This window comes from Bombina bombina, chromosome 6 (assembly GCF_027579735.1).
Source record: "Bombina bombina isolate aBomBom1 chromosome 6, aBomBom1.pri, whole genome shotgun sequence".
In the NCBI taxonomy this organism is placed as follows: domain Eukaryota; kingdom Metazoa; phylum Chordata; class Amphibia; order Anura; family Bombinatoridae; genus Bombina; species Bombina bombina.
In genome coordinates this window covers 796,043,006-796,069,418 of record NC_069504.1, presented here as the reverse complement: position 1 = coordinate 796,069,418, position 26,413 = coordinate 796,043,006, and the positions used below count along the sequence as shown (strand labels likewise).

General features: G+C 42.1%; 1 protein-coding gene across 1 annotated transcript in view; it reads left to right on the top strand.

Annotated features, from left to right (window-relative positions):
* The window catches only part of LOC128663672 (zinc metalloproteinase-disintegrin-like batroxstatin-1), a gene marked incomplete in the record, with an annotated part of 230,860 nt that overhangs the window by 170,893 nt on the left and 33,554 nt on the right, over positions 1-26,413 (top strand). The window contains 4 exon segments of the mRNA XM_053718114.1: positions 12,125-12,214; positions 20,212-20,407; positions 22,237-22,339; positions 23,219-23,363. Of these exon segments, the coding sequence (XP_053574089.1) occupies positions 12,125-12,214; positions 20,212-20,407; positions 22,237-22,339; positions 23,219-23,363 (534 nt within the window).

Genomic DNA, 26,413 nt, shown 5'->3' with positions numbered 1-26,413 from the left:
TATTCAAATCTGTTTATAGTTCCCAAGAAAGAGGGAACTTTCAGACCAATCTTGGATCTCAAGATCCTAAACAAATTTCTCAGGGTCCCATTCTTCAAGATGGAGACTATTCGAACCATCCTACCTATGATCCAGGAGGGTCAATATATGACCGTGGATTTAAAGGATGCTTATCTACATATTCTGATACACAGGGATCATCATCAGTTTCTCAGGTTCGCCTTCCTAGACAGGCATTACCAGTTTGTGGCTCTTCCCTTTGGGTTAGCCACGGCACCAAGAATCTTTACGAAGGTTCTAGGGTCCCTTCTGGCGGTTCTAAGACCGCGGGGTATAGCAGTAGCCCCTTACCTAGACGACATCCTGATACAGGCGTCAACTTTTCAAATCGCCAGGTCCCATACGGACATTGTTCTGGCATTCCTAAGGTCTCACGGGTGGAAGGTGAACGAAGGAAAGAGTTCTCTCTCACCTCTCACAAGAGTTTCCTTCCTAGGAACTCTGATAGATTCAGTAGAAATGAAGATTTATCAGACAGAGGTCAGGTTGTCAAAACTTCTAACTTCCTGCCGTGCTCTTTATTCCATTTCTCATCCGTCAGTGGCTCAGTGTATGGAGGTAATCGGATTAATGGTAGCGGCAATGGACATAGTTCCGTTTGCCCGCCTACATCTCAGACCACTGCAACTTTGCATGCTCAATCAGTGGAATGGGGATTACACAGATTTGTCCCCTCTACTAAATCTGGATCAAGAGACCAGAGATTCTCTTCTCTGGTGGCTATCTCGGGTCCATCTGTCCAAGGGAATGAATTTCCGCAGGCAAGAATGGACTATAGAAACAACAGATGCCAGCCTTCTGGGCTGGGGTGCAGTCTGGAACTCCCTGAAGGCTCAGGGTTCGTGGACTCAGGAGGAGGCCCTCCTTCCGATAAACATTCTGGAACTAAGAACGATATTCAATGCTCTTCAGGCTTGGCCTCAGCTAGCTGCGGTCAGGTTCATCAGATTTCAGTCGGACAACATCACGACTGTAGCCTATATCAACCATCAGGGGGGAACAAGGAACCCCCTGGCAATGTTGGAGGTTTCAAAGATTATTCTATGGGCAGAGGTTCACTCTTGCCATCTCTCAGCTATCCATATCCCAGGAGTAGAGAACTGGGAGGCGGATTTTCTAAGTTGGCAGACTTTTCATCCGGGGGAGTGGGAGCTCCATCCGGAGGTATTTGCCCAGTTGATCCAACTTTGGGGCAAACCAAAACTGGATCTCATGGCGTCTCGTCAGAACGCCAAGCTTCCTTGTTACGGGTCCAGGTCCAGGGATCCCAAGGCAGCGCTGATGGATGCTCTAGCAGCGCCCTGGTCCTTCGGCCTGGCTTATGTGTTTCCACCGTTTCCTCTGCTCCCTCGTCTGATTGCCAAGATCAAGCAGGAGAGAGTTTCGGTGATCTTGATAGCCACTGCGTGGCCACGCAGGACTTGGTATGCAGATCTGGTGGACATGTCATCCTTTCCACCATGGACTCTGCCGCAAAGGCAGGACCTTCTACTTCAAGGTCCCTTCAAACATCCAAATCTAATTTCTCTACGTCTGACTGCTTGGAGATTGAACGCTTGATTCTATCAAAGCGTGGTTTTTCCGAATTGGTCATTGATACCTTAATTCAGGCTCGAAAGCCTGTCACCAGGAAAATCTATCATAAGATATGGTGTAAATATCTTCATTGGTGTGAATCCAAGGGTTACTCATGGAGTAAGGTCAGGATTCCTAGGATATTATCTTTTCTCCAAGAAGGATTGGAGAAGGGTTTGTCAGCTAGTTCCTTAAAGGGACAGATTTCTGCTCTGTCTATTCTTTTGTACAAACGTCTGGCTGAGGTTCCAGACGTTCAGGCGTTTTGGCAGGCTTTAGTTAGGATCAAGCCTGTGTTTAAACCTGTTGCTCCGCCATGGAGTTTAAATTTAGTTCTTAAAGTTCTTCAAGGGGTTCCGTTTGAACCTTTGCATTCCATAGATATTAAGCTTTTATCTTGGAAAGTTCTGTTTTTAGTAGCTATCTCCTCGGCTCGAAGAGTTTCGGAGTTATCTGCTTTACAATGTGATTCAAACAAGGAACCCCGAGGGGAACCAAGAGCGGGGTGCGCTAAGTGAACCAAAACAATCAAATAAGTGCACAAACCATATGGCTCCTGTAGAGTCGGGCGGTGATTTCAAAACAATTTGAAGCAAAAGGTGCAGGCGGCAAAGCTCCTCTGGTCCTCGGAGTGAAGATTTCTAAAATTATAAGTGAAAAAGAGGGCGCCACATAGCGTGATACTGTTGTTGCAAAATCAGAAGGCAGAGTATTCAAAAAGGCTTACCGAAAAGCTCTGCACCGTTCTATGACCGGTGCTATCAGGCAGACTAACACTCTCAGTGGTTAGCACACTGGGTGGCCTCAGATGAACTGCAGACAGGTGGATCTCTGCGTGGCTTGATTGCAGTAACCAAACGTCTGTGTAGAACGTGTATTACAGACTGCAGTGGGTTTTGAAATCAAACTCCTTTCCAGGTTAGATCAATAAAAATGTGAGACAACTTTCGTATGATAGAATTAAAATCTTTAATCCATATATGAATTGCTACGCGTTTCTAGACCAATGTCTGGTCTTTTCCTCAGGCATAAAAACAATGGATCCATTGTTTTTATGCCTGAGGAAAAGACCAGACATTGGTCTAGAAACGCGTAGCAATTCATATATGGATTAAAGATTTTAATTCTATCATACGGAAGTTGTCTCACATTTTCTCCAACATAGGTGTGTCCGGTCCACGGCGTCATCCTTACTTGTGGGATATTCTCTTCCCCAACAGGAAATGGCAAAGAGCCCAGCAAAGCTGGTCACATGATCCCTCCTAGGCTCCGCCTTCCCCAGTCATTCTCTTTGCCGTTGTACAGGCAACATCTCCACGGAGATGGCTTAGAGTTTTTTGGTGTTTAACTGTAGTTTTTATTATTCAATAAAGAGTTTGTTATTTTAAAATAGTGCTGGTATGTACTATTTACTCTGAAACAGAAAAGAGATGAAGATTTCTGTTTGTAAGAGGAAAATGATTTTAGCAACCGTTACTAAAATCGATGGCTGTTTCCACACAGGACTGTTGAGAGGAATTAACTTCAGTTGGGGGAAACAGTGAGCAGACTTTTGCTGCTTGAGGTATGACACATTTCTAACAAGACGATGTAATGCTGGAAGCTGTCATTTTCCCTATGGGATCCGGTAAGCCATTTTTATTACATAAAGAAAAAAAGGGCTTCACAAGGGCTTTAAGACTGTAGACATTTTCTGGGCTAAAACGATTGATATATAAGCATATTTTAATACTTCATAGCTTTGAGGAATTATTTTATTCTTGGGAATTATGTAAAATAACCGGCAGGCACTGTATTGGACACCTTATCCTCTAGGGGCTTTCCCTAATCATAGGCAGAGCCTCATTTTCGCGCCTCTATTGCGCACTTGTTTTTGGGAAGCATGACATGCAGATGCATGTGTGAGGAGCTCTGATACATAGAAAAGACTTTCTGAAGGCGTCATTTGGTATCGTATTCCCCTTTGGGCTTGGTTGGGTCTCAGCAAAGCAGATACCAGGGACTGTAAAGGGGTTAAATATAAAAACGGCTCCGGTTCCGTTATTTTAAGGGTTAAAGCTTTCAAATTTGGTGTGCAATACTTTTAAGGCTTTAAGACACTGTGGTGAAATTTTGGTGAATTTTGAACAATTCCTTCATACTTTTTCACATTTGCAGTAATAAAGTGTGTTCAGTTTAAAATTTAAAGTGACAGTAACGGTTTTATTTTAAAACGTTTTTTGTACTTTGTTATCAAGTTTATGCCTGTTTAACATGTCTGAACTACCAGATAGACTGTGTTCTGTATGTGGGGAAGCCAAGGTTCCTTCTCATTTAAATAGATGTGATTTATGTGACACAAAATTTAGAGAAAATGATGCCCAAGATGATTCCTCAAGTGAGGGGAGTAAGCATGGTACTGCATCATCCCCTCCTTCGTCTACACCAGTCTTGCCCACACAGGAGGCCCCTAGTACATCTAGTGCGCCAATACTCCTTACTATGCAACAATTAACGGCTGTAATGGATAATTCTATCAAAAACATTTTAGCCAAAATGCCCACTTATCAGCGAAAGCGCGACTGCTCTGTTTTAGAAAATACTGAAGAGCATGAGGACGCTGATGATATTGGTTCTGAAGTGCCCCTACACCAGTCTGAGGGGGCCAGGGAGGTTTTGTCTGAGGGAGAAATTTCAGATTCAGGGAAAATTTCTCAACAAGCTGAACCTGATGTGATTACATTTAAATTTAAATTGGAACATCTCCGCGCCCTGCTTAAGGAGGTGTTATCTACTCTGGATGATTGTGAGAATTTGGTCATTCCAGAGAAATTATGTAAAATGGACAAGTTCCTAGAGGTCCCGGGGCCCCCCGAAGCTTTTCCTATACCCAAGCGGGTGGCGGACATTGTAAATAAAGAATGGGAAAGGCCCGGCATACCTTTCGTCCCTCCCCCTATATTTAAGAAATTGTTTCCTATGGTCGACCCCAGAAAGGACTTATGGCAGACAGTCCCCAAGGTCGAGGGGGCGGTTTCTACTCTAAACAAACGCACCACTATACCCATAGAAGATAGTTGTGCTTTCAAAGATCCTATGGATAAAAAATTAGAGGGTTTGCTTAAAAAGATGTTTGTTCAGCAAGGTTACCTTCTACAACCAATTTCATGCATTGTTCCTGTCACTACAGCAGCGTGTTTCTGGTTCGATGAACTAGAAAAGGCGCTCAATAAAGATTCTTCTTATGAGGAGATTTTGGACAGAATTCATGCTCTCAAATTGGCTAACTCTTTCACCCTAGACGCCACTTTGCAATTGGCTAGATTAGCGGCGAAAAATTCTGGGTTTGCTATTGTGGCGCGCAGAGCGCTTTGGCTAAAATCTTGGTCAGCGGATGCGTCTTCCAAGAACAAATTGCTTAACATTCCTTTCAAGGGGAAAACGCTGTTTGGCCCTGACTTGAAAGAGATTATTTCTGATATCACTGGGGGCAAGGGCCACGCCCTTCCACAGGATAGGTCTTTCAAGGCCAAAAATAAACCTAATTTTCGTCCCTTTCGCAGAAACGGACCAGCCCCAAGTGCTACGTCCTCTAAGCAAGAGGGTAATACTTCTCAAGCCAAGCCAGCCTGGAGGCCAATGCAAGGCTGGAACAAAGGTAAGCAGGCCAAGAAACCTGCCACTGCTACCAAGACAGCATGAGATGTTGGCCCCCGATCCGGGACCGGATCTGGTGGGGGGCAGACTCTCTCTCTTCGCTCAGGCTTGGGCAAGAGATGTTCTGGATCCTTGGGCGCTAGAAATAGTCTCCCAAGGTTATCTTCTGGAATTCAAGGGGCTTCCCCCAAGGGGGAGGTTCCACAGGTCTCAATTGTCTTCAGACCACATAAAAAAACAGGCATTCTTACATTGTGTAGAAGACCTGTTAAAAATGGGAGTGATTCATCCTGTTCCATTAGGAGAACAAGGGATGGGGTTCTACTCCAATCTGTTCGTAGTTCCCAAAAAAGAGGGAACATTCAGACCAATCCTAGATCTCAAGATCCTAAACAAGTTTCTCAAGGTTCCATCGTTCAAAATGGAAACCATTCGAACAATTCTTCCTTCCATCCAGGAAGGTCAATTCATGACCACGGTGGATTTAAAGGATGCGTATCTACATATTCCTATCCACAAGGAACATCATCGGTTCCTAAGGTTCGCATTTCTGGACAAGCATTACCAGTTTGTGGCACTTCCGTTCGGATTAGCCACTGCTCCAAGAATTTTCACAAAGGTACTAGGGTCCCTTCTAGCGGTGCTAAGACCAAGGGGCATTGCAGTAGTACCTTACTTACGACATACTGATTCAAGCGTCGTCCCTTTCACAAGCAAAGGCTCACACGGACATTGTCCTGGCCTTTCTCAGATCTCACGGGTGGAAAGTGAACGTAGAAAAAAGTTCTCTATCTCCGTCAACAAGAGTTCCCTTCTTGGGAACAATAATAGACTCCTTAGAAATGAGGATTTTTCTGACAGAGGCCAGAAAATCAAAACTTCTAAACTCTTGTCAAATACTTCATTCTGTTCCTCTTCCTTCCATAGCGCAGTGCATGGAAGTAATAGGTTTGATGGTAGCGGCAATGGACATAGTTCCTTTTGCGCGAATTCATCTAAGACCATTACAACTGTGCATGCTCAGTCAGTGGAATGGGGACTATACAGACTTGTCTCCGACGATACAAGTAGATCAGAGGACCAGAGATTCACTCCGTTGGTGGCTGTCCCTGGACAACCTGTCACAGGGGATGAGATTCCGCAGACCAGAGTGGGTCATTGTCACGACCGACGCCAGTCTGGTGGGCTGGGGCGCGGTCTGGGGACCCCTGAAAGCTCAGGGTCTTTGGTCTCGGGAAGAATCTCTTCTCCCGATAAATATTCTGGAACTGAGAGCGATATTCAATGCTCTCAAGGCTTGGCCTCAGCTAGCGAAGGCCAAGTTCATACGGTTTCAATCAGACAACATGACGACTGTTGCGTACATCAACCATCAGGGGGGAACAAGGAGTTCCCTGGCGATGGAAGAAGTGACCAAAATCATTCAATGGGCGGAGACTCACTCCTGCCACTTGTCTGCAATCCACATCCCAGGAGTGGAAAATTGGGAAGCGGATTTTCTGAGTCGTCAGACATTTCATCCGGGGGAGTGGGAACTCCATCCGGAAATCTTTGCCCAAATTACTCAATTGTGGGGCATTCCAGACATGGATCTGATGGCCTCTCGTCAGAACTTCAAGGTTCCTTGCTACGGGTCCAGATCCAGGGATCCCAAGGCGACTCTAGTAGATGCACTAGTAGCACCTTGGACCTTCAAACTAGCTTATGTATTCCCGCCGTTTCCTCTCATCCCCAGGCTGGTAGCCAGGATCAATCAGGAGAGGGCATCGGTGATCTTGATAGCTCCTGCGTGGCCACGCAGGACTTGGTATGCAGACCTGGTGAATATGTCATCGGCTCCACCATGGAAGCTACCTTTGAGACGAGGCCTTCTTGTTCAATGTCCGTTCGAACATCCGAATCTGGTCTCACTCCAACTGACTGCTTGGAGATTGAACGCTTGATCTTATCAAAGCGAGGGTTCTCAGATTCTGTCATTGATACTCTTGTTCAGGCCAGAAAGCCTGTAACTAGAAAAATCTACCACAAAATATGGAAAAAATATATCTGTTGGTGTGAATCTAAAGGATTCCCTTGGGACAAGGTAAAAATTCCTAAGATTCTATCCTTTCTTCAAGAAGGTTTGGAGAAAGGATTATCTGCAAGTTCTTTGAAGGGACAGATTTCTGCCTTGTCTGTGTTACTTCACAAAAAGCTGGCAGCTGTGCCAGATGTTCAAGCCTTTGTTCAGGCTCTGGTTAGAATCAAGCCTGTTTACAAACCTTTGACTCCTCCTTGGAGTCTCAATTTAGTTCTTTCAGTTCTTCAGGGGGTTCCGTTTGAACCCTTACATTCCGTTGATATTAAGTTATTATCTTGGAAAGTTTTGTTTTTGGTTGCAATTTCTTCTGCTAGAAGAGTTTCAGAGTTATCTGCTCTGCAGTGTTCTCCTCCTTATCTGGTGTTCCATGCAGATAAGGTGGTTTTGCGTACTAAACCTGGTTTTCTTCCAAAAGTAGTTTCTAACAAAAACATTAACCAGGAGATAGTCGTGCCTTCTTTGTGTCCGAATCCAGTTTCAAAGAAGGAACTTTGTTGCACAATTTGGATGTAGTTCGTGCTCTAAAATTCTATTTAGATGCTACAAAGGATTTTAGACAAACATCTTCCTTGTTTGTTGTTTATTCTGGTAAAAGGAGAGGTCAAAAAGCAACTTCTACCTCTCTCTCTTTTTGGATTAAAAGCATCATCAGATTGGTTTACGAGACTGCCGGACGGCAGCCTCCTGAAAGAATCACAGCTCATTCCACTAGGGCTGTGGCTTCCACATGGGCCTTCAAGAACGAGGCTTCTGTTGATCAGATATGTAAGGCAGCGACTTGGTCTTCACTGCACACTTTTACTAAATTTTACAAATTTGATACTTTTGCTTCTTCTGAGGCTATTTTTGGGAGAAAGGTTTTGCAAGCCGTGGTGCCTTCCATCTAGGTGACCTGATTTGCTCCCTCCCTTCATCCGTGTCCTAAAGCTTTGGTATTGGTTCCCACAAGTAAGGATGACGCCGTGGACCGGACACACCTATGTTGGAGAAAACAGAATTTATGTTTACCTGATAAATTACTTTCTCCAACGGTGTGTCCGGTCCACGGCCCGCCCTGGTTTTTTAATCAGGTCTGATAATTTATTTTCTTTAACTACAGTCACCACGGTATCATATGATTTCTCCTATGCAAATATTCCTCCTTTACGTCGGTCGAATGACTGGGGAAGGCGGAGCCTAGGAGGGATCATGTGACCAGCTTTGCTGGGCTCTTTGCCATTTCCTGTTGGGGAAGAGAATATCCCACAAGTAAGGATGACGCCGTGGACCGGACACACCGTTGGAGAAAGTAATTTATCAGGTAAACATAAATTCTGTTTTTATTGATCTAACCTGGAAAGGTGTTTGATTTCAAAACCCACTGCAGTCTGTAATACACGTTCTACACAGACGTTTGGTTACTGCAATCAAGCCACGCAGAGATCCACTTGTCTGCAGTTCATCTGAGGCCACCCAGTGTGCTAACCACTGAGAGTGTTAGTCTGCCTGATAGCACCGGTCATAGAACGGTGCAGAGCTTTTCGGTAAGCCTTTTTGAATACTCTGCCTTCTGATTTTGCAACAACAGTATCACGCTATGTGGCGCCCTCTTTTTCACTTACAATGTGATTCCCCTTATCTGATTTCCATGTAGATAAGGTAGTGTTACGTACCAAACCTGGGTTTCTTCCTAAGGTGGTATCTAATAAGAATATCAATCAGGAGATTGTTGTTCCTTCACTATGTCCTAATCCTTCTTCAAAGAAGGAACGTCTGTTACACAATCTTGATGTGGTTCGTGCTTTAAAGTTTTATTTACAAGCTACGAAGGATTTTCGTCAAACATCTGCTTTGTTTGTTGTCTACTCTGGACAGAGGAGAGGCCAAAAGGCTTCGGCAACTTCTCTTTCTTTTTGGCTAAGAAGTATAATACGCTTAGCTTATGAGACTGCTGGCCAGCAGCCTCCTGAAAGAATTACAGCTCATTCTACTAGAGCAGTAGCTTCCACATGGGCTTTTAAACATGAGGCCTCTGTTGAACAGATTTGTAAGGCGGCGACTTGGTCTTCGCTTCATACCTTTTCTAAATTCTATAGATTTGATACTTTTGCTTCTTCGGAGGCTATTTTTGGGAGAAAGGTCTTACAGGCAGTGGTGCCTTCTCTTTAAGTTCCTGCCTTGTCCCTCCCTTCCCTGCCTTAAAATGACAGGGTGGGCCGTGCACTGGATACACCTTTACAAGAGAAAACAAAATTTATGCTTACCTGATAAATTTATTTCTCTTGTGGTGTATCCAGTCCACGGCCCGCCCTGTCATTTTAAGGCAGGTGTTTTTTATTTTTAAACTACAGTCACCACTCCACCCTATAGTTTCTCCTTTTTTCTTGCTTGTCTTCGGTCGAATGACTGGGGGTGGCAGTTAGGGGAGGAGCTATATAGACAGCTCGGCTGTGGGTGTCCTCTTGCAGCTTCCTGTTGGGAAGGAGAATATCCCACAAGTAATGGATGAACTCGTGGACTGGATACACCACAAGAGAAATAAATTTATCAGGTAAGCATACATTTTGTTTTTCAGCCAGGTAGTGACCTGTAGTACTTTGCAATATTATAGCATTTTCTGTTATTTATAAATGTTACTAAAGCCTTCAAAAGCAAAAATTAATTGCATGATTTAGCATAAATTGATTTAAAGGGACACTGAACCCAAATTTGTTCTTTCGTGATTCAGATAGAGCATGAAATTTTAGGCAACTTTCTTATTTACGCCTATTATTAAATTTTCTTCATTCTCTTGGTATCTTTATTTGAAATGCAAGAATGTAAGTTTAGATGCCGGCCCATTTTTGGTGAACAACCTGGGTTGTTCTTGCTGATTGGTGGATTAATTCATCCACCAATAAAAAGTGCTGTCCAGCGTACAGAACCAAAAAAAGATGCCTTCTTTTTTAAATAAAGATAGCAAAAGAACAAAGAAAAATTGATAATAGGAGTAAATTGGAAAGTTGCTTAAAATTTCATGCTCTATCTGAATCACGAAAGAAAAAAATTGAGTTCAGTATGCCTTTAATGATCATTTTTGCACACCGTGTGCCCTTTAACTACAGCCGTCATACCCTGTACATCGCCTGTCCTTTTCACTCAAAGGGGTTATAAAGCGCTGTTATCACCGACAGCGGCGAGACCACACTATTTTGGAATGCCTCTTGGAATGAGGCCTGCAGTAATAGTGAATGTTGCCACTTTTAACGAGACCCCTGCTATTACAGGGCTAAAAACCCCTTAAGGACATGCAACGTACAGGATACATCAGTCTTGTTAACAGGTTAAATAGGTCTTGGGGAGAACACTGAGCTATTTGGATTAGCGGTTCTCATTCTGGGGGACATATTTTTAGCATTAAGTGGTAGGTGTTAATCCTTTACCCTTAGTACCTTGCATAGCTAGATAACCAGTTATGAAGCTAAAATTTGCCTTTCTAAAATAATTTGAGGGATCTTGTAACACCGATGAGATTTAATAGATAATCTTGACAATGTGAAGAGTTTTAGATTATGGGGCGCTCTGTGTGTAAACTCTTTGGTCGATTTATCAAGCCCTTCTCTGCCTGTTGACTGCAGGGTCGCACAGTCAGACCACTGCTTCCCTGCGCTATTCTCCACATTTTAGGTGGAGAATTTAAATCTCCACGTTATCTTATGACCGGGGAGATTCACAGCTCCTGCCCGCGCGTGATTGGTTGTGCGCGGGTAGGGCGCAGGGTTGTACTCAAGCACACAAGAGGTGCTTGTGTGCAATGGTAAATGCGAGCAACGGATTGCTGCCCACCAGAAGAGAAGCTGGGCGGACAGGGGTGAATATGTTTGCCCGTGGATGGAAAATCGAGCACTTTACATCAATTAATTATGAGTAGAGGAATTATCATCTCAACAAAAGCTCAGATAAAAACAATATATTGACATGCACACTTATAAAGTATGTAGTATATTATCATACTGACACTCACACTTATCAAGTATCTAGTATGTTATCATACGGACATGCACACTTGTATCTGTTATATAATAATCAAATCATAGTACTATTTAATTTTTATTGAATCCATTAAATGATTTGCATGACTATCAGTGCTTTACAGATTAGAAGTTATTTCAGACTATTGATTGTTATATATATAAATATATAGATACACTTCAGACTTTACAAATAGAGGCTTGATAAAATAGGGTTTTTGTGGCCACTAAGTCTTATGATAGAAACCATACAATGTCTCATTGCACACCCTACACTTCAATGACTCATTGTATATACACAGTTCCCTGTCTCTTTATCAGATGCCAAATCACATAGAACTGACATTGCTCTTCCTCATTCTTGCTGTGGTAATGCAGGCCTGAATCTGTCTTGTCTGCAGGATATTTTACTAAACGTAAACGTGTTTTTTTTTCCCAGAGCTGCAATATATTTTTGATAGGGAGCTAACATTGCGACAAATAGATATTTAGAGCTAAGAAAGAACAGGGCATGTATAATTATAAGCTATTAGGGCATTTCACATAAGTCCACATTGACCATTTTCTACTGCACTACACCCTCTACAAAAATGGACACTAAACTTGTTGTCTTTCTTTTTTTCTTCAATCACCATATAATTGAATGTGTCCTCACACTCTTTTCTGCGCAACACTCGCCTCTTATGTTTTGCCTCTCTCTAAGCCACTCCTGCATTGATTTAGAATGTTCCTGTTTCTTCTTGTAGGAATGTTGATTTAGATTTGATCTTTTTTCTGGTTGTAGGAATGTACCAATCCGTGCTGTGATGCTGCTACCTGCAAACTTAAAGCAGAAGCCAAATGTGCAGAGGGTGACTGTTGTGAAAATTGCCTGGTAAGTGATAAGATCCTTCCTGGATCTTCCTGGAGCACTTTGCTTTAAATCTGCACATAAAATGTACTCTATACACCTAATAATGCATTAGACACATCAACTGTATTTTGCAGACTGAGAGGTTATAATTAGTGCTTTCATTTTATGTTTTGTAAAGGGATAGATAATTCCCTATAGGGTGTAGATAATGAATTACATGTGGACATACGTTTTCAGCATTTGATGCTGGGTGATTCGTTATAATATAAATAAAAGTAAATGTTACTGAATATTAAGAATTCTTTTTTTTTTTTAAAACGAATACCGACTTGTGCATTTAACAAATTTTCAGAATATTTATTAAGAATAATTAGGGGCCGATTATCAAGCTCCAAATCGAGCTTGACGCCCCTGTTTCCGTGCAAGCCTTCAGGCTCGCTGGAAACAGCAGTTATGAAGCAGCGGTCTAAAGATTCTTTACAATCGGTCTGATTGACTGACACCCCCTGCTAGCGGCCGATTGGCTGCGAATCTGCAGGGGGCGGCACTGCTCAAGCGGTTCACAAGAACTGCTTGTGCAATGATAAAATGTAGGCATTTATTGTTGTGCAGCGGACATGAAACGCAACATTGTATCATGTCCGCTCGCACTTAGTTAGTTAGTCCTTAGTCTGAAGCAAATTATTTGCTGCTGCATATGTCTATTTATAAATTAGAAAAGGCGTCCAGCACACAATAATCCCAGAATGTGAGAGTTCCCCAGGAGCGACTGCCAAACTCCCAAATGACACTATGGAGCCTATTTATCAAAGGTCTTGCGGACCTGATCCGACAGTGCGGATCAGGTCCGCAAGACCTCGCTGAATGCGGAGAGCAATACGCTCTCTGCATTTAACATTGCACCAGCAGCTCACAAGAGCTGCTGGTGCAACGCCGCCCCCTGCTGACTCTCGGCCAATCAGCCGCCAGCAGGGAGGTGTCAATCAACCCGATCGTACTCGATCGGGTTGATTTCCGGCGATTCCTGTCCGCCTCATCAGAGCAGGCGGACAGGGTTATGGAGCAGCGGTCTTTGGACAGCTGCTTCATAACTGGTGTCTGAAGACTCGCCATAAACACGGACCCACAAGCTCCATTCGGAGCTTGATAAATCGGCCCCAATGTATAAAGATGGAGATACTCCTCACAGGATAAAAAGTTCAGTCTTTATTATAACACAGGATCAGACATAGAAAAACACGATTTTTCTATGTCTGATCCTGTGTTATAATAAAGACTGAACTTTTTATACATTATGTTTATTTATAACCAATACTTAATTATTGAAATTTTTAGTATTGGTGGGGGATACCACGGACAAAAACGATTTCAAATGTGAAAATAAAGGTAAAGGAACAATGTTTAGGTAAAATGGATAACTGGGAACAAATTAAAGGGTAAGAGGTAAAATTTGAGGGTAAGAGGTAAAAGCAAGTTGTTGTTTTTTTTGCTTTATGGAAATGCATGTTCTATACATCTGTTTAACATTATAATATACATTCATTTATTGAGCTTTTTTTTTCATATAAAAATTGTTGTCTGATGATTCAAATATATGAAAGGACTTCATAAAGTGGAACCTGAAAGGCTCTTTTTGCTCAATGTGTCCCTTTTACAGAGAAGAACTTTCCCGTAGTATATCAGTCTGGTCCTGACTAAACAGTATAGTCCCGTCCCGAAATACAATGCAATCCCTTTTCTCCAACATAGGTGTGTCCGGTCCACGGCGTCATCCTTACTTGTGGGATATTCTCCTCCCCAACAGGAAATGGCAAAGAGCCCAGCAAAGCTGGTCGCATGATCCCTCCTAGGCTCCGCCTACCCCAGTCATTCTCTTTGCCGTTGTACAGGCAACATCTCCACGGAGATGGCTTAGAGTTTTTTAGTGTTTAACTGTAGTTTTTATTATTCAATCAAGAGTTTGTTATTTTAAAATAGTGCTGGTATGTACTATTTACTCTGAAACAGAAAAGAGATGAAGATTTCTGTTTGTAAGAGGAAAATGATTTTAGCAACCGTTACTAAAATCGATGGCTGTTTCCACACAGGACTGTTGAGAGGAATTAACTTCAGTTGGGGGAAACAGTGAGCAGACTTTTGCTGCTTGAGGTATGACACATTCTAACAAGACCATGTAATGCTGGAAGCTGTCATTTTCCCTATGGGATGCGGTAAGCCATTTTTATTACATAAAGAAAAAAGGGCTTCACAAGGGCTTTTAAGACTGTAGACATTTTCTGGGCTAAAACGATTTATATATAAGCATATTTTATACCCCATAGCCTTGAGGAATTATTTTAATCTTGGGAACTATGTAAAATAACCGGCAGGCACTGTATTGGACACCTTATTCTCTAGGGGCTTTCCCTAATCATAGGCAGAGTCTCATTTTCGCGCCTCTATTGCGCACTTGTTTTTGGGAAGCATGACATGCAGATGCATGTGTGAGGAGCTCTGATACATAGAAAAGACTTTCTGAAGGCGTCATTTGGTATCGTATTCCCCTTTGGGCTTGGTTGGGTCTCAGCAAAGCAGATACCAGGGACTGTAAAGGGGTTAAATATAAAAACGGCTCCGGTTCCGTTATTTTAAGGGTTAAAGTTTCCAAATTTGGTGTGCAATACTCTTAAGGCTTTAAGACACTGTGGTGAAATTTTGGTGAATTTTGAACAATTCCTTCATACTTTTTCACATTTGCAGTAATAAAGTGTGTTCAGTTTAAAATTTAAAGTGACAGTAACGGTTTTATTTTAAAACGTTTTTTGTACTTTGTTATCAAGTTTATGCCTGTTTAACATGTCTGAACTACCAGATAGACTGTGTTCTGTATGTGGGGAAGCCAAGGTTCCTTCTCATTTAAATAGATGTGATTTATGTGACACAAAATTTAGAGAAAATGATGCCCAAGATGATTCCTCAAGTGAGGGGAGTAAGCATGGTACTGCATCATCCCCTCCTTCGTCTACACCAGTCTTGCCCACTCAGGAGGCCCCTAGTACATCTAGTGCGCCAATACTCCTTACTATGCAACAATTAACGGCTGTAATGGATAATTCTATCAAAAACATTTTAGCCAAAATGCCCACTTATCAGCGAAAGCGCGACTGCTCTGTTTTAGAAAATACTGAAGAGCATGAGGACGCTGATGATATTGGTTCTGAAGTGCCCCTACACCAGTCTGAGGGGGCCAGGGAGGTTTTGTCTGAGGGAGAAATTTCAGATTCAGGGAAAATTTCTCAACAAGCTGAACCTGATGTGATTACATTTAAATTTAAATTGGAACATCTCCGCGCTCTGCTTAAGGAGGTGTTATCTACTCTGGATGATTGTGAGAATTTGGTCATTCCAGAGAAATTATGTAAAATGGACAAGTTCCTAGAGGTCCCGGGGCCCCCCGAAGCTTTTCCTATACCCAAGCGGGTGGCGGACATTGTAAATAAAGAATGGGAAAGGCCCGGTATACCTTTCGTCCCTCCCCCCATATTTAAAAAATTGTTTCCTATGGTCGACCCCAGAAAGGACTTATGGCAGACAGTCCTCAAGGTCGAGGGGGCGGTTTCTACTCTAAACAAACGCACCACTATACCCATAGAAGATAGTTGTGCTTTCAAAGATCCTATGGATAAAAAATTAGAAGGTTTGCTTAAAAAGATGTTTGTTCAGCAAGGTTACCTTCTACAACCAATTTCATGCATTGTTCCTGTCACTACAGCTGCGTGTTTCTGGTTCGATGAACTAGAAAAGGCGCTCAATAATAATTCTTCTTCTTATGAGGAGATTATGGACAGAATTCATGCTCTCAAATTGGCTAATTCTTTCACCCTAGACGCCACTTTGCAATTGGCTAGGTTAGCGGCGAAAAATTCTGGTTTTGCTATTGTGGCGCGCAGAGCGCTTTGGCTAAAATCTTGGTCAGCGGATGCGTCTTCCAAGAACAAATTGCTTAACATTCCTTTCAAGGGGAAAACGCTGTTTGGCCCTGACTTGAAAGAGATTATCTCTGATATCACTGGGGGCAAGGGCCACGCCCTTCCTCAGGATAGGTCTTTCAAAGCCAAAAATAAACCTAATTTTCGTCCCTTTCGCAGAAACGGACCAGCCCCAAGTGCTACGTCCTCTAAGCAAGAGGGTAATACTTCTCAAGCCAAGCCAGCCTGGAGGCCAATGCAAGGCTGGAACAAAGGAAAGCAGGCCAAGAAACCTGCCACTGCTACCAAGACAGCATGAGATGTTGGCCCCCGATCCGGGACCGGATCTGGTGGGGGGCAGACTCTCTCTCTTCGCTCAGGCTTGGGCAAGAGATGTTCTGGATCCTTGGGCACTAGAAATAGTCTCCCAAGGTTATCTTCTGGAATTCAAGGGGCTTCCCCCAAGGGGGAGGTTCCACAGGTCTCAATTGTCTTCAGACCACATAAAAAAACAGGCATTCTTACATTGTGTAGAAGACCTGTTAAAAATGGGAGTGATTCATCCTGTTCCATTAGGAGAACAAGGGATGGGGTTCTACTCCAATCTGTTCGTAGTTCCCAAAAAAGAGGGAACATTCAGACCAATCTTAGATCTCAAGATCCTAAACAAGTTTCTCAAGGTTCCATCGTTCAAAATGGAAACCATTCGAACAATTCTTCCTTCCATCCAGGAAGGTCAATTCATGTCCACGGTGGATTTAAAGGATGCGTATCTACATATTCCTATCCACAAGGAACATCATCGGTTCCTAAGGTTCGCATTCCTGGACAAGCATTACCAGTTTGTGGCACTTCCGTTCGGATTAGCCACTGCTCCAAGAATTTTCACAAAGGTACTAGGGTCCCTTCTAGCGGTGCTAAGACCAAGGGGCATTGCAGTAGTACCTTACTTGGACGACATTCTGATTCAAGCGTCGTCCCTTCCACAAGCAAAGGCTCACACGGACATTGTCCTGGCCTTTCTCAGATCTCACGGGTGGAAAGTGAACGTAGAAAAAAGTTCGCTATCTCCGTCAACAAGGGTTCCCTTCTTGGGAACAATAATAGACTCCTTAGAAATGAGGATTTTTCTGACAGAGGCCAGAAAATCAAAACTTCTAAACTCTTGTCAAATACTTCATTCTGTTCCTCTTCCTTCCATAGCGCAGTGCATGGAAGTAATAGGTTTGATGGTAGCGGCAATGGACATAGTTCCTTTTGCGCGAATTCATCTAAGACCATTACAACTGTGCATGCTCAGTCAGTGGAATGGGGACTATACAGACTTGTCTCCGACGATACAAGTAGATCAGAGGACCAGAGATTCGCTCCGTTGGTGGCTGTCCCTGGACAACCTGTCACAGGGGATGAGCTTCCGCAGACCAGAGTGGGTCATTGTCACGACCGACGCCAGTCTGGTGGGCTGGGGCGCGGTCTGGGGACCCCTGAAAGCTCAGGGTCTTTGGTCTCGGGAAGAATCTCTTCTCCCGATAAATATTCTGGAACTAAGAGCGATATTCTATGCTCTCAAGGCTTGGCCTCAGCTAGCAAAGGCCAAGTTCATTCGGTTTCAATCAGACAACATGACGACTGTTGCGTACATCAACCATCAGGGGGGAACAAGGAGTTCCCTGGCGATGGAAGAAGTGACCAAAATCATTCAATGGGCGGAGACTCACTCCTGCCACTTGTCTGCAATCCACATCCCAGGAGTGGAAAATTGGGAAGCGGATTTTCTGAGTCGTCAGACATTTCATCCGGGGGAGTGGGAACTCCATCCGGATATCTTTGCCCAAATTACTCAATTGTGGGGCATTCCAGACATGGATCTGATGGCCTCTCGTCAGAACTTCAAGGTTCCTTGCTACGGGTCCAGATCCAGGGATCCCAAGGCGACTCTAGTAGATGCACTAGTAGCACCTTGGACCTTCAAACTAGCTTATGTATTCCCGCCGTTTCCCCTCATCCCCAGGCTGGTAGCCAGGATCAATCAGGAGAGGGCATCGGTGATCTTGATAGCTCCTGCGTGGCCACGCAGGACTTGGTATGCAGACCTGGTGAATATGTCATCGGCTCCACCATGGAAGCTACCTTTGAGACGAGACCTTCTTGTTCAAGGTCCGTTCGAACATCCGAATCTGGTCTCACTCCAACTGACTGCTTGGAGATTGAACGCTTGATCTTATCAAAGCGAGGGTTCTCAGATTCTGTCATTGATACTCTTGTTCAGGCCAGAAAGCCTGTAACTAGAAAAATCTACCACAAAATATGGAAAAAAATATATCTGTTGGTGTGAATCTAAAGGATTCCCTTGGGACAAGGTAAAAATTCCTAAGATTCTATCCTTTCTTCAAGAAGGTTTGGAGAAAGGATTATCTGCAAGTTCTTTGAAGGGACAGATTTCTGCCTTGTCTGTGTTACTTCACAAAAAGCTGGCAGCTGTGCCAGATGTTCAAGCCTTTGTTCAGGCTCTGGTTAGAATCAAGCCTGTTTACAAACCTTTGACTCCTCCTTGGAGTCTCAATTTAGTTCTTTCAGTTCTTCAGGGGGTTCCGTTTGAACCCTTACATTCCGTTGATATTAAGTTATTATCTTGGAAAGTTTTGTTTTTGGTTGCAATTTCTTCTGCTAGAAGAGTTTCAGAATTATCTGCTCTGCAGTGTTCTCCTCCTTATCTGGTGTTCCATGCAGATAAGGTGGTTTTACGTACTAAACCTGGTTTTCTTCCGAAAGTTGTTTCTAACAAAAACATTAACCAGGAGATAGTCGTGCCTTCTTTGTGTCCGAATCCAGTTTCAAAGAAGGAACGTTTGTTGCACAATTTGGATGTAGTTCGTGCTCTAAAATTCTATTTAGATGCTACAAAGGATTTTAGACAAACATCTTCTTTGTTTGTTGTTTATTCTGGTAAAAGGAGAGGTCAAAAAGCAACTTCTACCTCTCTCTCTTTTTGGATTAAAAGCATCATCAGATTGGCTTACGAGACTGCCGGACGGCAGCCTCCTGAAAGAATCACAGCTCATTCCACTAGGGCTGTGACTTCCACATGGGCCTTCAAGAACGAGGCTTCTGTTGATCAGATATGTAAGGCAGCGACTTGGTCTTCACTGCACACTTTTACTAAATTTTACAAATTTGATACTTTTGCTTCTTCTGAGGCTATTTTTGGGAGAAAGGTTTTGCAAGCCGTGGTGCCTTCCATCTAGGTGACCTGATTTGCTCCCTCCCTTCATCCGTGTCCTAAAGCTTTGGTATTGGTTCCCACAAGTAAGGATGACGCCGTGGACCGGACACACCTATGTTGGAGAAAACAGAATTTATGTTTACCTGATAAATTACTTTCTCCAACGGTGTGTCCGGTCCACGGCCCGCCCTGGTTTTTTAATCAGGTCTGATAATTTATTTTCTTTAACTACAGTCACCATGGTATCATATGATTTCTCCTATGCAAATATTCCTCCTTTACGTCGGTCGAATGACTGGGGTAGGCGGAGCCTAGGAGGGATCATGTGACCAGCTTTGCTGGGCTCTTTGCCATTTCCTGTTGGGGAGGAGAATATCCCACAAGTAAGGATGACGCCGTGGACCGGACACACCGTTGGAGAAAGTAATTTATCAGGTAAACATAAATTCTGTTTCTTGTCAGTGAGGTGCAGCCATATCCCTCTAGGCACACTTAACTGGGCCACGTCTGGTTTCACGTATCACCCTTAGGGAAACTTTGCTCAGGGTCATAATTTGCATATACAAAAAGAGAGAAGCACTCAACCTGGGAAGGAACAATTGAACAATAGCATAATAGCTTGTTCTATGGCTAGTTACCACCCTAGGAGCAGCCTCTTTTTGCTCAACATGTGCCTTTCACAGAGAAGAACTTTCCTGTAGTATATCAGTCTGATCCTGACTTAACACTATGGTCTAGTCTCAAAATACCAGCCTATTTTTGTATTTGCAAATTAGGACCCTGAGACTCTCTTTGTATAAAAATTTTCTGTAGGTTGGGCTTTATTTATTAAATGTTATTTTCCACAGATTAAGAAAGGAGGAGTTGTGTGCAGAGAAAGCAAGGACGACTGTGACCTGTCTGATGTGTGTACTGGAAAGTCACCTGTTTGCCCATCTGATCGCTTTAGAGTCAATGGCTTTCCCTGCAGAAATGGTCAAGGAAGCTGTTACAATGGGAAGTGTCCAACCCTGCAGGCACAATGTGCAGCACTGTGGGGAGCAGGTGAGTGTCATTAAGTCTATTTCACATCATGTTTCTATCATCCCTTACTTGCATCGCTAACATATACCCCATCAATACCTGTGTTTACTGAATTTGGTGTCTTGAGAATATTTAACTGTCCCATATTAAAGAAGAACTAAATACAGTACAATTGCATAATCAACAAATGAATAGTAAAAAGACAATGTAAAAGCACTTTCTGTCCTACTGCATCATGTGACAGCCATCAGCCAATCACAAACTGCATATATGTTCATACCGGGAATTATTGCACATGCTCAGTAGGAGCTGGTGCCTCATGTAAAATGATTGTGCACATTTTGATAATAAAACTGAATTAGAAAGTTATTTAAAATTCCATGCTCTATCTGATTCATGGAAGTTTAATTTTCACTTTAGGGTTCCTTTAAATTTTTTGTGGCAAATTCAAATAAGTAGAGTTTCCTGTAAAAACAGAATCTAACCAAGGTTGCCATAAGTTACATACCAAAATGAAGGGTGGTACATAAGTGGGAATAACATTTCTTACTATTTATCCATGGGTTTTTTTTTAATTTAAAGTGGCAGTCGGCTGCAAAATGTCCTAATTCATTAGAACATGTCATTTTTTAATAAGTTAAACACATAGGTAAAGCTCTGGTTTAGGGCTACAAGCCTTGCGGCTCCCAAGCAGGACACAGCTTTTGATTAGAAGGGTTGTGCATTGCTACTTCTGAAAGACTGATTGGACTTTACTTGTGCATTAGCACAGTTATCTAGGCTTACAAATGCACAAATTATATGCTGTAAGAAATTGGAGCTTACTATTTTTGCAGTTGTATAACTCTTTAACCTTTTAACACCGTTATACCGTTGTATTCCATCATAATTACACTGGGCTTTAGCGCGGTTATGACGGAATAGCCAACGGTTGTCCTGAAGCCTACTGCGCTTCCTGGATTTGATTGCGGTCTGGAGGGCGTTCCTAGCGTTATAGGGACGCCCCCAGACCCGATCCAATAATTGAAATCTCGCAATTGTGTGCACGATTGCGTGATTTCAATTTGTCTACATTGGAACAGTTGTTCCAATGTAGACACTTTAACCCCGGCAGGAAAGGGTTAAATTCCCCATCTCCCCGTATTTATTTCTATGCTTTTTCATATGTATGGCAAATGGCATGGTTAAAAAAAGTAGTCTTGTATCTTTATGACTGCATGGATTCAGCATTGGCAGAGGTGGTCACACTAATGCAAGAGTAATAACAGAGCATTATTTTATTCAGAACAGGAGGATACATTTAAAAAAAAACTTAATACCATTTGAAAAAAATTTACTACATTGTTACTTTAAAGGGACATGAAACCCACATTTTTTATTTTGTGATTCAGATAAAGCATGTCATTTTTTAAAAGAAGTCTCTAATTTACTTCTATTATGAAATTTGCTTCGTTCTGAAGGTATTCTTTGTTGAAGAGATACCTAGGAAGGTAGTGCGCATGTCTGGAGTGCTACATGGCGCACAAAAAAATGTTGCTATCTGTAGTTTTTGCAAATGTATAACATTCTTCCATAACTGCTGTCATATAGTGCTGCAGATAAATGTACGCTCCTGAGCTTAACTCCCTGATTTTCAATGAAGGATACCAAAAGAATGAAGAAAATTTGATAATAGAAGAATAATTGTATGCCCTATCTGAATCACGAATTGAAGATTTTTTTGGTTTCATTTTCCTTTAAGAAATGTCTTCAGGAATAAACCAAATATGATTAAACTGCCTTATGAACAGTTATTTGTTGAATCCCCTTGATGGATTATCCTAAATTTATAATTTTGCTTTTTTATTTAGGTGCTACTGTTGCTGAGGTTTCATGCTTCAGGAATAACATGAGAGGTGTTAACTATGCCAATTGTGGGCAGTCTGAGGGTACCTATGTCCCGTGTAGCGTTAAGTAAGTACCCAGTACACTCCCTAGTGGTAGATTATCAGGACAGTGTTTGGTTTATGTTAAATGTAATGTCCTCTTTATTACACATACTCGGAAAGTTCTGAATTTCTTTCTAAAGCAGTAGTATCTGTACTATAGATTATAATTACAGGTTCAGAAAGAGACACATTTGTATATTTGTGTTCTACTAACGAAGCAGACTGCATATTGTCTGCATATTATCTGTATAGGGTTAGACCATACTGAGTGTCTTTCTAATGTAGTGTCATCTCCAGATTTCAGGATAGCAGCGCAGGCTCAGACTGTACAGATTTTCTGTATAACACAACATGATGATCTAATAGCAGATGATCAAGTTCAAAATTCAGGAAGTTTGGAAAACAGCACTCTGTGGGGCACGGAACCCTGGATCAACACTTTCAGCTTGTATACATTAAAATAAAGTTGAGTTCCAGCCACCAAATATCTTTAAAAAGGGACCTTTATTAAAACATGGCAGCGTCCAAAGTATGTCAAATAGACAACATTTCGGGCCTACAATCAGCCCTTAGTCATGTCTGACATGACTAAGGGCTGATTGTAGGACTGAAACGTTGTCTGTTTGACATAATTTGGACCCTGCCATGTTTTTTTAAATTCCCTTTTTAAAGATATTTGGTGGCTAGAACTCAACTTTATTTTAGATAGCATTTAGTTTCCAATTAATGTAATGTGACTTTTCACTGGTAGATGCAGTGCTGGGTTGGTATCTATCGTCGGGTGACTTTCTAGCTGTAAATACAAAGATTAAACTCAGCTAGTGCTAGCATATACTGAAATTAGAGGAAAAAAAAAATGAAGACTATGATGCTGAAAAATATAATAATGTTAATTTTTTTTCAGGAACATCATGTGTGGAGTAATTTTCTGCTCTGGAGGTGGTAGCACTCCATCAGTTTATGCTGCCTATATTGAGTTGTCAAGATGCAAAGGTGTCCTGCATCCATTAGGCATGGTAGAAAATGGGACATTGTGTGATGATGGAAAGGTGAGAATGCAGAGAAGTAAATCATTAAAGAGAAAAATCTGGGTTTTATAACTCTTTAAAAAGACTGATGTTTAAACCATTGTTATTAAAGGGCCAGTAAACCCACCAAATAATATTATATAATTCTGAACATAGTGCAGAATTATATAACATTAGCTTAGTGCCAGCTTTCTAAAGCAAAGGATTGCACAGATATTTCTCTTGCAAGGTGTATCCAGTCCACGGATTCATCCTTACTTGTGGGATATTCTCATTACCTACAGGAAGTGGCAAAGAGAGCACACAGCAAAGCTGTCCATATAGCTCCCCCTCTAGCTCCGCCCCCCAGTCATTCTCTTTGTCGCTCTAACAAGTAGCATCTCCACGGGAGGGTAAAGTGAATGTGGTGTTAGATTGGTAGTTTTTATATCTTCAATCAAAAGTTTGTTATTTTTAAATAGTACCGGTTTGTGCTATTTACTCTCTGGCAGAAATATGATGAAGAATTCTGCTGAGAGAAAAATGATTTTAGCATGTTGTAACTAAAATCCATTGCTGTTCCCACACAGGACTGAGGAGTACCAGAAAACTTCAGTTGGGGGGAACAGTTTGCAGGCTTAACTGCTTTAAGGTATGTTTCAGTCATCTTTTTTCTAGTCAAGACAAGATAATGCTAGAAGACTGACAAGATTCCCCATGTGGGAAGGGTAAGCCATGTTCTGAAACTTAGTATAGAACTAGAGGCTTATTTAAGTGGGCTCAATAGACTGGTTATCACTTTAACAGGGCAATCGATTATTTTGTTTAGAAAAATACTCTTTATTAACACTTTTAAGCACTTTTGATGTGTTTATTGGGGTTTTATTCCACATGGCATTATTTCTCTTGTTAAGTGTATCCAGTCCACGGATCATCCATTACTTGTGGGATATTCTCCTTCCCAACAGGAAGTTGCAAGAGGATCACCCACAGCAGAGCTGCTATATAGCTCCTCCCCTCACTGCCATATCCAGTCATTCTCTTGCAACTCTCAACTAATATGGAGATCGTAAGAGGACTGTGGTGTTTTATATTTAGTTTATTTCTTCAATCAAAAGTTGTTATTTTTAAATGGTTTTAGAAAGAGAAATAAAGAGGGCGCCACATAGCGTGATATTGTTTCACAAAGGATAATATAACAAGCAGAATGGTAATGCGCTTACCGGAGACTGTGGTACTGTGCTGTGACCAGTACTGAATCGCCTGCTAGCACTTAAATCAGTGGCTAGTACACTGTCAGATCTGATTCCTCCCGGGGCTTTATCCTGGGGCCAAGGAAAGGTGCTGTGGGCGTTTCTATGTCCAGCAACTAAGGTGTGTTGCTCAATTGGATTTAAACCATAAAATAGAGTGAACAACTTCCCAAGTTTAAAAGATTTCAAATCAGCTTTATTATAACGCGTTTCTCAACCACCAAGGGTCGTTTCTTCAGATATCAAAGCGAATAAAATGTATTACAAAACTTGACATTTTATACACATTGGATATATATTTTTAAATGGTACCGGAGTGTACTGTTTATCTCAGGCAGTATTTAGAAGAAGAATCTGCCTGCGTTTTCTATGATCTTAGCAGAAGTAACTAAGATCCTTTGCTGTTCTCACATATTCTGAGGAGTGAGGTAACTTCAGAGGGGGAATAGCGTGCAGGGTTTTCTGTAATAAGGTATGTGCAGTTAAAATATTTTTCTAGGGATGGAATTTGCTAGAAAATGCTGCTGATACCGAAGTAATGTAAGTAAAGCCTTAAATGCAGTGATAGCGACTGGTATCAGGCTTATTAATAGAGATACATACTCTTATAAAAGTGTATTTTAAAACGTTTGCTGGCATGTTTAATCGTTTTTTACATATGTTTGGTGATAAAACTTATTGGGGCCTAGTTTTTTCCACATGGCTGGCTTGAATTTTGCCTAGAAACAGTTCCCTGAGGCTTCCCACTGTTGTAATATGAGTGGGAGGGGCCTATTTTAGCGTTTTTTTTGCACAGCAAAAATTACAGACACAGACATCCAGCTTCTTCCTGCATGATCCAGAACTTCTCTGAAGGGCTCAAAAGGCTTCAAAAGTCGTAATTGAGGGAGGTAAATACTGTTTGAAAAACGTTTTTGTCATTTGTTATTCCGTTTTTGGTATTAAGGGGTTAATCATCCATTTGCAAGTGGGTGCAATGCTCTGCTAACTTATTACATACACTGTAAAAATTTCGTTAGTGTAACTGCATTTTTTCACTGTTATTTCAAAATTTGCTTGTAAACTTGTTTTAAAGTGTTTTCCAAGCTTGCTAGTCTCATTGCTAGTCTGTTTAAACATGTCTGACACAGAGGAACCTACTTGTTCATTATGTTTGAAAGCCATGGTGGAGCCCCATAGGAGAATGTGTACTAAATGTATTGATTTCACCTTAAACAGTAAAGATCAGTCTTTATCTATAAAAGAATTATCACCAGAGGGTTCTGTCGAGGGGGAAGTTATGCCGACTAACTCTCCCCACGTGTCAGACCCTTCGCCTCCCGCTCAGGGGACGCACGCTAATATGGCGCCAATTACATCAGGGACGCCCATAGCGATTACCTTGCAGGACATGGCTGCAATCATGAATAATACCCTGTCAGAGGTATTATCTAGATTGCCTGAATTAAGAGGCAAGCGCGATAGCTCTGGGGTTAGGAGAGATACAGAGCGCGCAAATGCTGTTAGAGCCATGTCTGATACTGCGTCACAGTATGCAGAACATGAGGACGGAGAGCTTCAGTCTGTGGGTGACATCTCTGACTCGGGGAAACCTGATTCAGAGATTTCTAATTTTAAATTTAAGCTTGAGAACCTCCGTGTATTGCTTGGGGAGGTATTAGCTGCTCTGAATGACTGTAACACAGTTGCAATTCCAGAGAAATTGTGTAGGCTGGATAGATACTATGCGGTGCCAGTGTGTACTGACGTTTTTCCTATACCTAAAAGGCTTACAGAAATTATTAGCAAGGAGTGGGATAGACCCGGTGTGCCCTTTTCCCCACCTTCTATATTTAGAAA